At 48.3% G+C, this 15844-nt stretch overlaps 1 protein-coding gene across 1 annotated transcript in view; it reads right to left on the bottom strand.

The window, feature by feature from the left end:
• MRPS35 (mitochondrial ribosomal protein S35) overlaps nucleotides 1-15844 on the bottom strand; it is a 65552-nt gene that overhangs the window by 35576 nt on the left and 14132 nt on the right. The window contains exon 3 of the mRNA XM_068112113.2: nucleotides 14295-14483. Within this exon, the coding sequence (XP_067968214.2) occupies nucleotides 14295-14483 (189 nt within the window). The remainder of the gene's footprint in view (nucleotides 1-14294; nucleotides 14484-15844) is intronic.

Here is a 15844-nt window from a genome sequence, read left to right as displayed (position 1 = left end):
AACGGGGCCTGGGTGTGCCGGTGCACCTTGGCGCGCTGGCACGCGAGGCACGTCCTGGCCCAGCCGCGGACGGCCTTCCGGAGGCCATGCCAGACGAACTTGTCGGCGATCAGCCTTTGGGAGGCCCTCGCGCCCGGGTGGGACAGGCCGTGGATGGCGTCAAACACCTGGCGCTGCCAGCCCGCGGGCACGATGGGGCGAGGACGCCCGAGGGAGACGTCGCACAAGAGGGCCGCGCCCGCGCCGTCAAACGGCACCTCGGTGATGCGGAGGCCCGTGACGGCGGTCCGCAAGGCCTGGACGTCGGGGTCAGCGGCCTGGTCCGCTGCCATCCGGGCATCGTCGATGCCGAGGTGGACTGCGTGGGCGACGGCCCGGGAAAGGCAATCCGCCACCCGGTTGTCCTTCCCCGCGACGTGCTGGATGTCCGTCGTGTACTCGGACACGGCCGAGAGGTGACGCTGCTGCCGGGCCGACCACGGCTCGGTGACATTGCCCATCGCAAAGATCAGCGGCTTGTGGTCGACGAAGGCAGTGAACGCCCGGCCCTCGAGCAGATGGCGGAAGTGCCTGACCGCCAAGTGAAGTCCGAGCAACTCGCGGTCGAAGGTACTGTAATGGCGTTCGGGCGGGCGAAGCTGCCGGCTAAAGAACGCCAGCGGTTGCCAAGCTCCACGCACCCATTGCTCATGCACTGCGCCCACCGCGTAGTCCGAGGCATCGGTGGTGAGGGCGATCGGTGCATCGGGCGCCGGGTGCGCGAGCATGGTGGCGTTAGCCAAGGCGAGCTTCGCGCCCGTGAACGCCGTGTCCATCTGCTCGGTCCAGGTAACGTCGCCTTTGCCCGGCTTACCTCGGAGAGCTTCGTGCAGGGGGCGCAGGAGCTGGGCGATACGGGGCAGGAACCGATGGTAAAAGTTCACCATGCCCAGGAACTCCTGCAGCCCTCTGATCGTGCGGGGGCGCGGAAACCCCTTCACCGCCTCCACCTTGGCCGGTAGGGGGACGGCTCCGTGCCTGGTGACACGGTGCCCCAGAAAATCGATTGTGGCGGCGCCGAACCGGCACTTTGCGGGGTTCACAATTAGGCCATGCTGGCCCAGGCGTTCGAAGAGCGTGCGGAGGTGGCGTAGGTGCTCTTCGCGGGACGCGCTGGCGACGAGGATATCGTCCAGGTAAACGTAGACAAAATCCAAGTCGCGCAGGACGCTGTCCATCAGTCGCTGGAACGCCTGAGCCGCATTCTTCAGACCGAAGGGCATGCGCAAGAACTCGAAGAGTCCGAATGGCGTGATGACCGCCGTCTTCGGGACGTCCTCCGGCCTGACGGGGACCTGATGGTAGCCGCGTATGAGGTCCACCTTCGAGAAGAAGGACCTGCCCGCCAAACGGGCGGAAAAGTCCTGAATGTGGGGGACGGGGTAGCGGTCGGGAGTCGTGGCGTCATTGAGACGGCGATAGTCCCCGCACGGTCGCCATCCCCCACCGGGCTTCGGCACGATGTGCAGCGGCGACGCCCAAGCGCTCTCTGAGCGCCGAACGATGCCGAGTCGCTCCAGGGTAGCGAACTCCGCTTTTGCCACCGCCAGCTTCGTCGGCTCGAGGCGGCGTGCCCGGGCGTAGACCGGTGGCCCGACGGTGGGGATGTGATGGGCCACCCCGTGCTTGACGGCCCCCGCCGAGAAGGTGGGCCGCGTGAGGGCCGGGAAGCCGGCGAGGAGGCGGGTGAATGCGTCCGCTGCCGGAAGCGTACAGACCAACGTGGCCGGAACCGAATCGTTCGGCAAGCCGCTTGGCAAGCCGCTCGTTGAGCTGGGCAACGCACAAGCGAGCGAGCTGAACGTCTCGGCCTGGACAAGCCGTCTGCGCTTGACGTCGACCAGGAGCCCATTAGCGCACAGGAAGTCCGCGCCAAGGAGTGCCATGGGCACGTCGGCGGTGACGAACGTCCATCGGAAAACCTGCCCTCCAAACCGCAGAGAGAGGCAGCGTTTTCCGTACGTACGGATGGGCGTCCCGTTCGCGGCAAGCAGCGCGGGGCCCCCACCCGCGGCGTGCTTGTCTGACGTGCCGGCGGGAATGACACTCACCTGCGCTCCCGTGTCGCACAGGTAACGGCGCCTGGAGAAGGTGTCCGTTATGAACAGCAGGCTGTTCGAATGGCCGGCGCTCATCGCCACTATTGAGCGCCGGCCCGGGCGTTTCCCGACCCGTTGAAGGAGCACGGCGGATGACACCGCCGAGCTTCGTGGCCGAACTTGGCGTGGAACCAGCACCAGGAGGTGGAGCTGGAGGAGCGCGGCTGGCTCCGCCAGGCCGGTGGAGTTGGCGGGTTTCCCCGCGGTGGCGGTTTTCGCCGCGGCGGTGGGCGGGGCGTGGCGGCGTTCACGAGGTGCGTATCAGCATGCTGCTGAACATCAGCGTGCTGTAGAAGCTGATGCTGTGGAACATGCTGCTGAACATCAGCGTCGAGGGCCGTGACGGCCACGCCGACGCTCGCCCGCATGTCCGAAGCGGCGAAGTACCTGTCCGCCTCGGCCGCCAATGCTCGGGGTTCCGTTAGCTCGGTCCCGGCCAACGCGAGGCGGACCTGCGCTGGAAGTTGGCGCCGGAAAAGCGCCCGGAATAGCGAACCGGGGGCTTCGTCGCCCAACAGTGACAGCATATGGTCCATTCGGACCGACGGGCGCGTCTCACCGAGCTCGGGGAGATCCAGGAGGCGGTCGGCCCGTGCGTCGTCCGTAAGGCCGAACGTGGCTAGGAGTAGCCGCTTGAGTGCCTCGTACTTGTGGCCGTTCGGTGGGTGGCGAAGGACGGACACAACTCGAGCGGCCGTGCCGGGCCCGAGGGAGGCGACGACGTGGCAATAGCGCGTGTCATCGCCGGTGAAGCGCCGAAGCTGAAATTGGGCTTCGGCCTGGACGAACCAGACTTCGGCCTGAGCCTCCCAAAATTCCGGAAGTTTGACGAAGTCGGCCATGGCGATGGCGTCGCGTGTGGAAGGATCGCTCCAGCAGATCCAACGTCGAGGGTCACCAGTAAAGCGCGGCGTTACGCGCGCTGCTTGTGAGCAAGGAGGAAGCGGACAAGCGGTAACATATAAACGTCTTTATTGTAAGACTACACTGTAACACTGTACTGTCCCGGGCTGGGCGCCCGGTGTATATCATGAGGCCACGCCTACCCCTGGTGCGTGGCCACCGCCCACTTGGTGCGCGGAATGATGTCACCACGCCAGTGGGCTTTTGTGTCCGCCACAGTTCCCTTTTTACTCCCGCCAGGGAGTAATGCATTCGATCGTGTCCGTGGGTGTGTGTGTGTCTGTGTCTGTGTCTGTGTGTGTGTGTGTGTGTGTGTGTGTGTGTGTGTGTGTGTGTGTGTGTGTGTGTGCGCGCGCGCGTGTGTTCGTGTGTTCGTGAACAAGATATCTGGAAAAGTTCTGAACGGATTTGGATGAAAGTTGGTGGGATGATTGCCCTTTGGATAAGGAAGGAGTGATTAGTTTTTGGTGAAGCTCAGGATATTATTCCGGGTCCAGGAATTTTTTGAAGCTTTTTTTACCATTGGAAGATGGGGCTCTTTTTTTTTTAACATTATCTTCTATATTTAACATTGTGATATGAAAATAGTTTTCATATTTGTTGTAAATGTAGTTTAAACTCGTGGTTATGCGTTGGAGCGGTGTATTTTTTTTTAGCAGCGTCGTCTTCAATGTTCATTTTTTAGAGCAGGGGTTAGCCTCGCGGGCCCCATGACAATAATCATGGTTCCCTTTTTACTCCCGCCAGGGAGTAATGCATTCGATCGTGTCCGTCCGTGGGTGTGTGTGTGTGTGTGTGTCTGTGTCTGTGTCTGTGTGTGTGTGTGTGTGTGTGTGTGTGTGTGTGTGTGTGTGTGTGTGTGTGTGTGTGTGTGTGTGCGCGCGTGTGTTCGTGTGTTCGTGAACAAGATATCTGGAAAAGTTCTGAACGGATTTGGATGAAAGTTGGTGGAATGATTGCCCTTGGGATAAGGAAGAAGTGATTAGTTTTTGGTGAAGCTCAGGATATTATTCCGGGTCCAGGAATTTTTTGAAGCTTTTTTTACCATTGGAAGATAGGGCTCTTTTTTTTTTAACATTATCTTCTATATTTAACATTGTGATATGAAAATAGTTTTCATATTTGTTGTAAATGTAGTTTAAACTCGTGGTTATGCGTTGGAGCGGTGTATTTTTTTTTAGCAGCGTCGTCTTCAATGTTCATTTTTTAGAGCAGGGGTTAGCCTCGCGGGCCCCATGACAATAATCATGGTTCCCTTTTTACTCCCGCCAGGGAGTAATGCATTCGATCGTGTCCGTCCGTCCGTCCGTGTGTCTGTGTGTGTCTGTGTGTGTCTGTGTCTGTGTCTGTGTGTGTGTGTGTGTGTGTGTGTGTGTGTGTGTGTGTGTGTGTGTGTTCGTGTGTGTTCGTGCGTTCGTGAACAAGATATCTGGAAAAGTTCTGAACGGATTTGGATGAAAGTTGGTAGGATGATTGCCCTTGGGATAAGGAAGAATTGATTAGTTTTTGGTGAAGCTCAGGATATTATTCCGGATCCAGGAATTTTTTGAAGGATTTTTTTACCATTGGAAGATAGGGCTCATTTTTTTTTAACATTATCTTCTATATTTAACATTGTGATATAAAAATAGTTTTCATATTTGTTGTAAATGTAGTTTAAACTCGTGGTTTTGCATTAGAGCGGTGTATTTTTTTCGCAGCGTCGTCTTCAATGTTCATTTTTTTTCTTCTAATAAAGACATTCTGTCATTTTAAAAGCACCAAAGTGTGTATTAGGTTTCCCCGTTTCATAAAATGTATCGTTTGATACGTATAATGCTTTAAAACTTTTTTTTTTCTTTTTTTTTTTACCTCAGAAGATATATCAACATTTACCTCAGCGAATGTCAATCGCGGTGTCAGTATTTGATGAACTTATAAAGACGAAGGTGACTTATAAGTGTGACCAGCATGTGCATGGGATTCTTCCCAGAAGAATGAGTGGTCACATTAGCTTGTACGACTTAAAATGAGCGAGTTTTGTTTTCACGTTTGGGCAGGTTTTACATGGTGTATCCCTAGCCGAAGGAATGAAACAAACGTTTTTCCTGGCTTACAATTTTATTTGAAGTCACACATGCCTCAAAATACACTCACTTATATAGAATTGAACGCTGAATCTGAAAATGTAAGTGAAATTGCCTTGTTTTATTTTAACATTATCTTATATATATATATATATATATATATATATATATATATTAGATATATATCTGTGCAGTGTCTGTCTTGTGTTGTCTTGTCTTGTCTTGTCTTGTCTTGTCTTGTCTTGTGTTGTGTTGTGTGTTGTGTTGTGTGGTCTTGTCTTGTCTTGTCTTGTCTTGTGTTGTCTTGTCTTGTCTTGTCTTGTCTTGTGTTGTGTTGTGTTGTGTTGTGTTGTGTTGTGTTGTCTTGTCTTGTCTTGTCTTGTCTTGTCTTGTCTTGTGTTGTCTTGTCTTGTCTTGTGTTGTCACTGAACTACTCCCTCAAACTTTTGTGAAATCGTACTATTCCAACTTGACCCACGGCGGGAGTATGCGCTCTACTGAGTGGCGTTCTAGTTGGGGCAATGTTTTTATGGCCAGATGCCCTTCCTGGCACCAACCCTTTCGTCTCCTCTTGGGATAAGGTGTACCTATTCTAAACCGGGGCATACACCGGCACATTCATCCCAGCAAGCTGGTACTCAATTTGCCGACCTCAGATGGATGGCAGGCTGAGTCTACCCCCCTGGTGTTAATTCAACGATCGATTGGGCTTCAAACTCAGGATCCTAGGATCCCAAGCCAGCACCCTAACCGCTAAGCCAACACCAGGCTATGTTTTGTATCCCACTGATGGGTTGCATCTGAATCCGGACCTGAACCAACATCTAATCGGCTTCTTCTGGTCACCTACTCAACTCATTCACCAAGTTTTGTCATAATACACTGTACCACAACGTTTTGAAATAAAATGCTATACTGTACGAAGTTTTTTGCCCCATCACTCAATGGTGAAGAATTACTTTAAAATAAAAAAAAATCTCATATCCAGATCTAGATTCAGATCTTTACCAAAATCGGATCGTTTTGTCCTTGTCACACACTCAACCTGTCTACCAAATTTCATCCAAAGCCTTCCATAATTTTTTGAGATATCGTGCTATATATCCATTATTGCCCAATCTCTCAATGGTGAAGAATCACTTTAAAAATTCTCAGATCCATATCTGGATCTAGAACTTCACCAAAATCTAATCATTTCGTCTGTGTCTACCCAACCACTCCACCAAATTTAATCTGAATCCGTTTAAAACTTTTTGAGATATCCTGTTCACAGTCAGACAGACAGACAAACAGACAAACATGAAAACATAACCTCCATCCATCCACCTTCGGTGGTGGAAGTAAAAAAAGTACTTCAACGACACAAATCAAATATCAGGTGCAGAAACTTCAGTGCAGATATACCTTTATGATGGAAGAACGTCTTGGACGTTCAAGTCGTCTAAGATTCCGCAATGGCAAAATTGAGCGATGACAAAAACTGCGTAAATTTTTTCAAACCACCATTTGACCTTGACCTTTAACCCAGAGCGGTATGATGTAAATAAAGAGTGAATGCGCCTTACTCTATCTAGGCTAGCGAGAGAGGGCAATTTAGTCCCGATCGGACAAACCTTCGTCAAGTTATGGTGAAAAAGTGAGAATGTCTATAATTGGGTCATGACGTTAAAATTAGGTCAAGGTAAAAAAAAAAAAAAGAGTCAATCCCACATACTTTTTAATTCCATTATATTAATGCAAATTTCATTCCAAAAGTCCAGGTCTGCTGCAAGTTACAATTCGGAAATTGGCACAAAAAGAAGAAGAAGAAGATGGAAAACAACTAAATGGTGGTTTAATACTCCGAGGGGTCTAAGAAACTCTGCGGTACCATTAAAAACTGGGGGCACAAATTGTAGAAACAAATCCAACCACAGTTATAAGCCCTTCCCCATCATATAGGCAAGGCTTAAATATTCTTCTTAAAAGTGAAGAACTTTCAAGTGAACCCTATAATAAAAGAACAAGCAAAAAAGATGCTCCTTCCTTAATCATCCAATAATTATGCAGGTAAAGAATGTGTATTTCTAATTCTCCGTGCAGAAAGCACAAGGAAGGATTAATTGTGTTAATTTACAATAACAGCTGCAAAACAACGTGTGGCCACTGCTGCCATAGGAAATGCGAAAGTTTCATTTCTGGTGTAAATGTACTGCAGGGCATCACTCATTTACTGCCTGTAAATTAACTCAATTGACCAAAACTTTTTGCAACCTTCAGGATATTGTTCTGAACTCTGACTGAACCATTTGAAACATTGCTCAAGACAGCAATCCAGCACATAACGTCCCTGGGCAAATGAGTTAACAATTTAGATGGAATTTTGCCAGTGCTGCGACGTTTTAATTATGCTAGTAATTTGGCCCTAATTTTAAATTAACTGCACAAACAGAAGGCAAAGAAGGTGGACAGCAGAATGGAGATCATACTAAAATACGCCATTTCTGTCTCTCTGATGCATTTTTGATGCCAATACATGCTGTCGTTACTTATCCAATCTCAACCAAACTTGACAGGATGACCAAGGGTTACATAATGAAGGTTGTAGTGCATTCATTTCCCCCCTCCCCAAGGGGGTTTTCTCTCCCGATTGGGTTTTCCCCACCATTGCTGTCAATGGGTTGCGTGTTGAGGTGTATAGCAATATTAAGTTAGCTTTATCGTGGCGTTTTTCCAAGGCCGCTTCAAATAACAAAACTAATGATAATAGCGTAATATTAATGTTATTACAAAACATTATTAATACTAATAATGTCCCAACTCCCCAAGGGGTTTTTCCGGCCAGTCAACGTATATAAATATCTTATCATGGCGTTTCCGTGGGAGCAACGGCCTCTACCTGAGGTCATGAACATTAATGAACAGTAATGAATATTATGAACCACAAACACGTGTGATTAGCTTTTTAAACAGTCGCTGATGCTGTTTATAACACTAAATGAAGAAATTTGGAGGAATCCCGACATGTGTGCGGTAAGTTTTACTTACAGAACTGAGCGAAGATCTACTGTACTCTAGGTCCCACATAAGTGTTGGGTTAATAACATGACCCTTCCTGGCGCTAACGTGGCGTTTTTCGTAGTGAACTTTTGAAACTCGCTACTTCTGTTTAAAACAAAAATGAAAGGGAGGAAGCCCGGGGTGTGCTCATTTACCAAGCAGCTAGCTAGCACTTGCCAAGCCAGCCGTTCCTTAACAGTTTTGAATGGAATGCTTGCTCAAATGCTTAAACCACTTGGCGATCTCCCCACAAGAAACTTGGTAAATGAACACACACCCAATGAGACCAGACCATAGATCGACTGTAATCTATGTACGCCAAAGAGGAATGACCCTTTCTGCCCCTCTCGTAATTAGTGGGTGTACTAGTAAATAAAAGGAGGGAAAAGAAGTGACGAAAATATCATGTCCAGAAATTGAAAGAAACTAGAACGGCACTCAGTGGAGAGCATACCTACACCAGGTGAACAGTTTACGTTTTGTATCCTAAAGTAGACCATAAAATCACAATACAGAATCACATTTAAACAAAATCATCCGTCCACAACGTTTTGAGATATCTTGCTATATATCGTTTTTGGCCCGATCCCCCAATGGTGAAGAATCACTGAAAGAATTATACTAGCCGGATCCGGATCCTCACCAAAATTGAATCGCTTCTTCCTTGTCATACACACAACCTGTCCACTAGGTTTCGTCCAAATCCGTCCATAACTTTTTGAGATATCATGCTATTTGTTGGTTTTAGCACGATCACTCATTGGTGAAGAATCACTTTAAAATTAAATAATTCTCACATCCGAATCCATATTCATATCTTCACCAACATCTAATCGAATCGTCCTTGTCACACCCCCAACCTGTCCACAAAGTTTCGTTCAAATCCGTCCATAACTTTTTGAGATATTCGGAATGTATCGTTTTTGGCCATATCTGCCAATGGTGAAGAGAGATTTAAAAATTCCAGTAGCCAGATCCGAATCTGGATCTTCATCAAAATCGAATCATTTCGACCTTGTCACATACGCTACATCTCTGCCAAATTTTGTCCAAATCCGTCCAACAACCTTTTGAGATATCTTGTTCACAAACAAACAGACAGACAGACAGGAGTGAAAACAACCTCCATCCACCTATGGTGGTGGAGGTAATTAACATTTGTAGGTTAGCAAAAAATATTAAGTAAAGGAAAGAAAGCCAGATAAGTTGAGATTGCAATATAACTACTTTGGAAAGATGTGGCATCTCCATCGAGGACAACTTTTTTTAAAGTTCATTATTATTCAATCTAACAGACACAATAAACTACTTTCAGGAAACATTTGTTAATGAGAGTGCAAGTGCTGTCCGGCTGATCTCCCATGGCACGGCTGATCTCCCATGGCACGGCTGATCTCCCATGGCACGGCTGACCTCCCATGGCCCGGCTGACCTCCCATGGCCCGGCTGACCTCCCATGGCCCGGCTGACCTCCCATGGCCCGGCTGACCTCCCATGGCCCGGCTGACCTCCCATGGCCCGGCTGACCTCCCATGGCCCGGCTGAACTCCCCGGGCCCGCTGAACTCCCCGGGCCCCGCTGAACTCCCCGGGCCCCGCTGAACTCCCCGGGCCCGGCTGAAATCCCCAGGGCCCGGCTGACTTCCCAGGGCCCGGCTGACCTCCCAGGGCCCGGCTGACCTCCCAGGGCCCGGCTGACCTCCCAGGGCCCGGCTGACCTCCCAGGGCCCGGCTGACCTCCCAGGGCCCGGCTGACCCCCCCAGGGCCCGGCTGACCTCCCAGGGCCCGGCTGACCTCCCAGGGCCCGGCTGAACTCCCCGGGCCCGGCTGAACTCCCCGGGCCCGGCTGAAATCCCCGGGCCCGGCTGAAATCCCCAGGCCCGGCTGAAATCCCCAGGCCCGGCTGAAATCCCCAGGCCCGGCTGACCTCTCCAGGCCCGGCTGACCTCCCTAAGCCCGGCTGATCTCTGGCTTATCTAACCCTGTTGTGTGGCTGATCTCACAAAGTGATTCTCGGATTATGGACCCAAAAGTTCCAAACCGCAAAGCAATCTTGATGTTTTGATGCTTTGATAATATTGGACCATCGCAGGGCCAAAATGAGCATTACAGTGAAACAGGATTCAAATCGTTAAAATTCATCCATCCTAGTCTAGTAGGTAGAGGGGGGTATCATGCACCCCCCGGAAATATACTTCTAATCAGTGTTTCTAGATTGGAAAAATTGTGTAGAAAATGATGAGCTATGTTAAAAAGTTGTCAAAATGTCCCACGTATCATTTCTGTGCAAATTAGTGCCGCCATTATCGAAAAATCTAGTTTCACTAAATCTCAGGCAATATTGCAGATAACTGAACAAATAAGGTGTCTAGACCCATGTTTTGAGGGTCAAAGATTTTAATAAAACTATTCTTAAAGTGATCACATGTGTCTGTGTCATGCTAGTATGCAAATTAGTGCCACCATTACAAAATAATCACATTTTTACCAATTAAGCTGTGGGCAACGCCGCCAAAGCTGACTTCATCAGACGCATACAGAGTGGAGAGCCAGGAAGCTTCTTCGACCCAATCAAGAAGAAAAAACTCAAGACCATGGAGACTTGCAACAAGAAGGTCACCCTCACATCCTCACAGGGAAAGGTAATGAGGTGTTCCAATACCCGAGGGCAATTGCATTTTTTTAATGTTGTATTTTTAAATGGTAATCTTAATTTTTACATTTTTTAATGTGAACACGTATTTTTTTTATGTTGCACGCCATATCAACATGTTAACCATTTATCATTCCAGGTCATACAGTTTCAGGAGCAAAGCAACCTTGCATTCGTGCTCCTCGTCAAGTCTCAGAGTCAAGATGAGCCATTGGACTTGGAAGAACTCATGAAGTACTGCCTGATGCCTGTGCCTCCCAGCCTTGGAACACCGGATGGATTTTTCTCCAAGACCAACAAAGCCTCTATTCTGCACAACCTTCTGGAGGACACCACCCCCAGAAGATCTGCCATACCCTAAGGATGCCCTGTTCATCCAGGATGGCATGGCGCTGCTACATACCCTTGCCAACCTTCCTCCAACCTGTGGTGAGATATGCCTACAGGTGCTCGATCAAATGGTGGCCAAGACGCACTTCTTGTTCTCGACTGAGAGTTACCATCCGGAATCTATCAAAGTGCAGGAGAGGTTGAGGCGTGGCAGCTCAGAGAAGATCATTTTGGCTGGACCAGTGACCAGGAAGCCATATGACTTCAAGATGTTCCTTGTAAATGATGACAACAAAAAGCAGATCTGCCAGCTCCTGCTGCGAGTATGGAGTGATCAACAGGCACCTTCAAAGCTGGAGAGAACAGAGATGGCAGTGCTGATCGTGGAGGGGAGAGCCCATCAACTTGTCTCATCAAATGGCAAGGTAAATTGAAAACCCATATTATTATTAATTATTGTTACCAGGATTAACTTAAATAATATTGCCAAAGTGCTTCTTTGTGATTGGTGAATAATAGTAAAAAAAATTGGTGATTGGTGATGCGATTTTTTCTTTCAGTCTTATATTTAAATATTGGTAAATTATGTGATTATCCGTGATTTTTGTCTAGATCTAGAATTGGTTGTGACTGAAGTGCAATGCCCCTTTGTGTTTCAGGTTGAGGTGCGTGAGCTCCCCACAATCTACAGCAACCAGGAAGAGACTGACACAAGGGTGGTACTGTACCTCCATCATGCTGCTGCCCTCGGATACAAGAATGCTGTGGTCAGAACACTTGACACAGATATCTTCATGACTCTTCTCTACCATGCTCATGCCATCAAGCTGACTGTATACCTGGATACCTGGTCAGGGAAACATCGACAACTTCTCAACCTCTCTGAGCTTGCAGAATCCCTGGGAGAAGACTACTGCGCCACTCTTCTTGGGTTCTATGTGTTCAGCGGAGAAGACTGTACCAGTGCCTTCAAAGGGAAGGGGAAGGTGGGGCCCTTGAAAAAGCTGGAGAAGAACCCCAGGTTTCACAAGGCGTTTAGTCAACTCGGTGACTACTGGACTCTCAAGCCTGAGGTGCTGAGGCAGTTGGAGTAATTCACCTGTCTGATGTATGGACAGAGTCGTGAGTCTTCAGTGGACGTCGTCCGTGCCAAGTTGCTACGCAAAATGGTTGGGGAAGACAAGAAACTCACTTCCAAGTCCAAGGTCGACATGGCTCGGCTTCCTCCATGCCACTCTGCTCTGAAGCCGCACGTCCAACGTGTGAACCACCGTGTCGCCTTGTACAAGCGAGCTGATGAAGCTATTCTGGAAAAGCCAAAACCCTATGATGAGGGGCAAGGATGGATGAGGACTGATGAAGGAGTGTTGAAACCAGTATTGTCCTGCGGTCCTGTCCTACCAACCTCGCTAGTTGATCTCCTGGACACTGGAGAGCATGAACAGGAAGAGGAGGAGGACGAGAAAGGAGAGGACGAGTTGGACTCTGACGATTTCATTGAAAACGATGATGAGTGATTCATAGTGGAGAGGTATTTACCTGACTGTTTATCTGGAATGGGAAAGAGAAGAGTTATATTATGATGTTTGACCCTTGTACTTCAAAATAAATAAACACTGGTTAGAAACACAACAACATCTGTCTAGACACCTTATTTGTTCAGTTATCTGCAATATTGGAGTCTCTTAATTGATAAAAATGTGATTATTTTGTAATGGTGGCACTAATTTGCATATTAGCATGACACAGACACATGTGATCACTTTAAGAATAGTTTTATTTTGATCTTTGACCCTCAAAACATGGGTCTAGACACCTTATTTGTTCAGTTATCTGCAATATTGCCTGAGATATAGTGAAACTAGATTTTTCGATAATGGCGGCACTAATTTGCATAAAAATGATACGTGGGACGTTTTGACAACTTTTTAACATAGCTCATCATTTTCTACACAATTTTTCCAATCTAGAAACACTGATTAGAAGTATATTTCCGGGGGGTGCATGATACCCCCCTCTTCCTACTAGACTAAGTGAATGAATCAATCAGTCAGTTCCTCATTAACATTATGTCAACTGGAACGGCGCTTGGTAGAGCGCAAACCTCCACCAAGCCGAACAGTTTACGTTTTTGTATTCCACTGATAGGCCGGATCTGCATCCGGATCTTAACAAAAATCTAAATGGCTTGTTCTTCTCACCTACCCAAGACCCTGGTGTTGGGCTAGCGGCTAGGGTGCCGGCTTAGGATCCTAGGATCCTGGGTTCGAATCCCGGTCAATCGCTGAATTAACACCAGGGGGGTTGACTCAGCCTGTCATCCTTCCGAGGTCGGCTAATTGAGTACCAGTTCACTGGTAATTCCCTGTTTGTCGTTAAAGGCGGCAAAAAGGGTTGGCGTCAGGAAGGGCATCCGGCCGTAAAACATTGCTTCAAAAAGGGGACAGAAAAACAACAACAACCACGGTTCCCGAAAAAGGCCAACCCCTGCTTTGCGGGGAAAAATGGCCTCTAAAGGTGGTTTTTTTTTTTGTTTTTGTTTTTCTCACCTACCCAATTAATCAACCAAATTTTGTCATAATCCGTCCACAACTTTTTAAGATATCCTGCTATATATCGTTTTTGGTCCTATCTCTCAATGGTGAAGAATCATTAAAAAAATTTCGAGGAAACAGATCCAGATCCGGATCTTCACCAAAATCAATTCGTCCTCGTCACACACCCAACCTGTCCACCAAATTTCTTCTAAATGACTCCACAACTTTTTGAGATATCCTGCTCCCAACCAAAGAAACAGAGAGTGGTGAAAATATAACCTCCGTGCACCTTCAGAGGTGAAGGTAAAAACGTAAAACGATGTCGGGATGGGTATGGTATGACTCGACCGAGGTTTGAACCACCGACCTTCCCAGACTCAGAGCGGATGATCCAACCATTGCAGCATCGAATTTGGGTTTTTCAACAGGAGTACAAGTTAAATGTGCAATGATCATGAATCACCATTATCAGTTAACAAAGTCTCTTCATATTAATGTTTTTTTTTTGTTTTTTTTTGTTAAGTCAAAATTCTAAGCAGCATCTAAGCTGCACTTGTGTATGCACAGCTATTTTCGAAAATCTTACGATGATACACGAAGGACCAAAGAGTGAAAATACAGCACAAACCTTGAGAAGCTCTGCATTTCCCTCCTTGCTTGGGGGGACTCCAAGCTTGACTGGATATCCCATACGAACGGGGAGCGGCACACTCCATGGCTTGAAGACTGCAGCTGAAGGATACACACTTGCCCAGTTGAGATCAGGGCTCATGCGTTCCGTACGAGGAGAAAGAGGAATCTTCAATAGCTGATCTCTCTGCAGTCGGAGTTGATGACAGAAAACTCTGGATCAGATATCTGAATACACCATTTGGTTGTCAAATGTTGAGCAGTTCCATATTTTCTATTCATTTATGAGCAAAGGTACCCAGGCAACACCGGGTCCCTCCTGCCACCCCTGCCTCCTCCAACATCGGGTCCCTCCTGCCACCCCTGCCTCCTCCAACACCGGGTCCCGCCTGCCACCCCTGCCTCCTCCAACACCATGCCCTCCCCTCCCTCCTCCTAAACCCTTCCATTCAAACTCCCACCTCTCACCTCTCACCCCTTCCCCTTCCACCTCTCACCCCTTCCCCTTCCACCTCTCACCTCTCACCCCTTCCCCTTCCACCTCTCACCCCTTCCACCTCTCACCCCTTCCCCTTCCACCTCTCACCCTTTCCCCTTCCCCTTCCACCTCTCACCCTTTCCCCTTCCCCTTCCACCTCTCACCCCTTCCCCTTCCACCTCTCACCCCTTCCCCTTCCACCTCTCACCCCTTCCCCTCACAACTCCCACCCCCCTCCCTCTGGACTTCAATCCCACCCCTTCCACTTTCTTTGGACTCCCACCTCACCCCTCCCCTCCCCTCCCCTCCCCTCCATAAGGATTCACACGCCACCCCTTCTCCTCCCTCCAGACTCCCACCCCACCCTTTCCCCTCCATCCTCCCACGCCCCCCTTGCCACTGACAGTGAACAAAGCATTTTTAACAACGTTTGGGAAAAGTAAGCATTAAAATAAAACCCACTTTCAATTCCTACCGACCCACGTTTCGTCGTTACCACGTAATGTCAAAGTCTGCCCCGAGGGACAAACTCATCGATATGGCCAAAATAAGTCATGGTGTAGATGTTTATCTATGTCACCTTGCAATTAATCTGAGGTGTGTTCAGTTTCAAAGTTTCTTGTAGAGCACTCACCAAGTGGCAAGCACAAAATTAAAAACCTTAGATAAGGAACGGTTGGCTTGGCAAGAGCTAGCTAGCTGCTTGGTGACTGAACACACCCTGAATAACTTGACAGCGTACAGTATACACAAAAAACGCCTCAAAAGGACAGTTTTTTTTTTTTTTAAATGAAAGTCTTCAAATATTAATCACAAGTATCACAGGTCCCAGCAGAGTGACACCCTATCCTATGGAGGTATGAATTAAGACGACAGTGCAGAATGAGGGATGACAGCCTTGCTTACATAAATACACGAAGTTACAAGAATTGCTAATTTCCTTAAATTTTCAGATTTTGCAGGTTATTTAGTCCACCTGCTCCAATCCTCAAATCAAAAGACAGATTTCGATTATTATATACTTTAATTTGTCCTTGAGAGGGCATCATGGAAAATCGCATCATATCTAT

The sequence above is a fragment of the Myxine glutinosa genome, chromosome 1 (genome assembly GCF_964187855.1).
Source record: "Myxine glutinosa chromosome 1, kmMyxGlut1.1, whole genome shotgun sequence".
NCBI lineage: Eukaryota > Metazoa > Chordata > Myxini > Myxiniformes > Myxinidae > Myxine > Myxine glutinosa.
The sequence above is the reverse complement of the archived record's forward strand: the minus strand, read 5'-3'. Positions and strand labels throughout refer to the sequence as shown.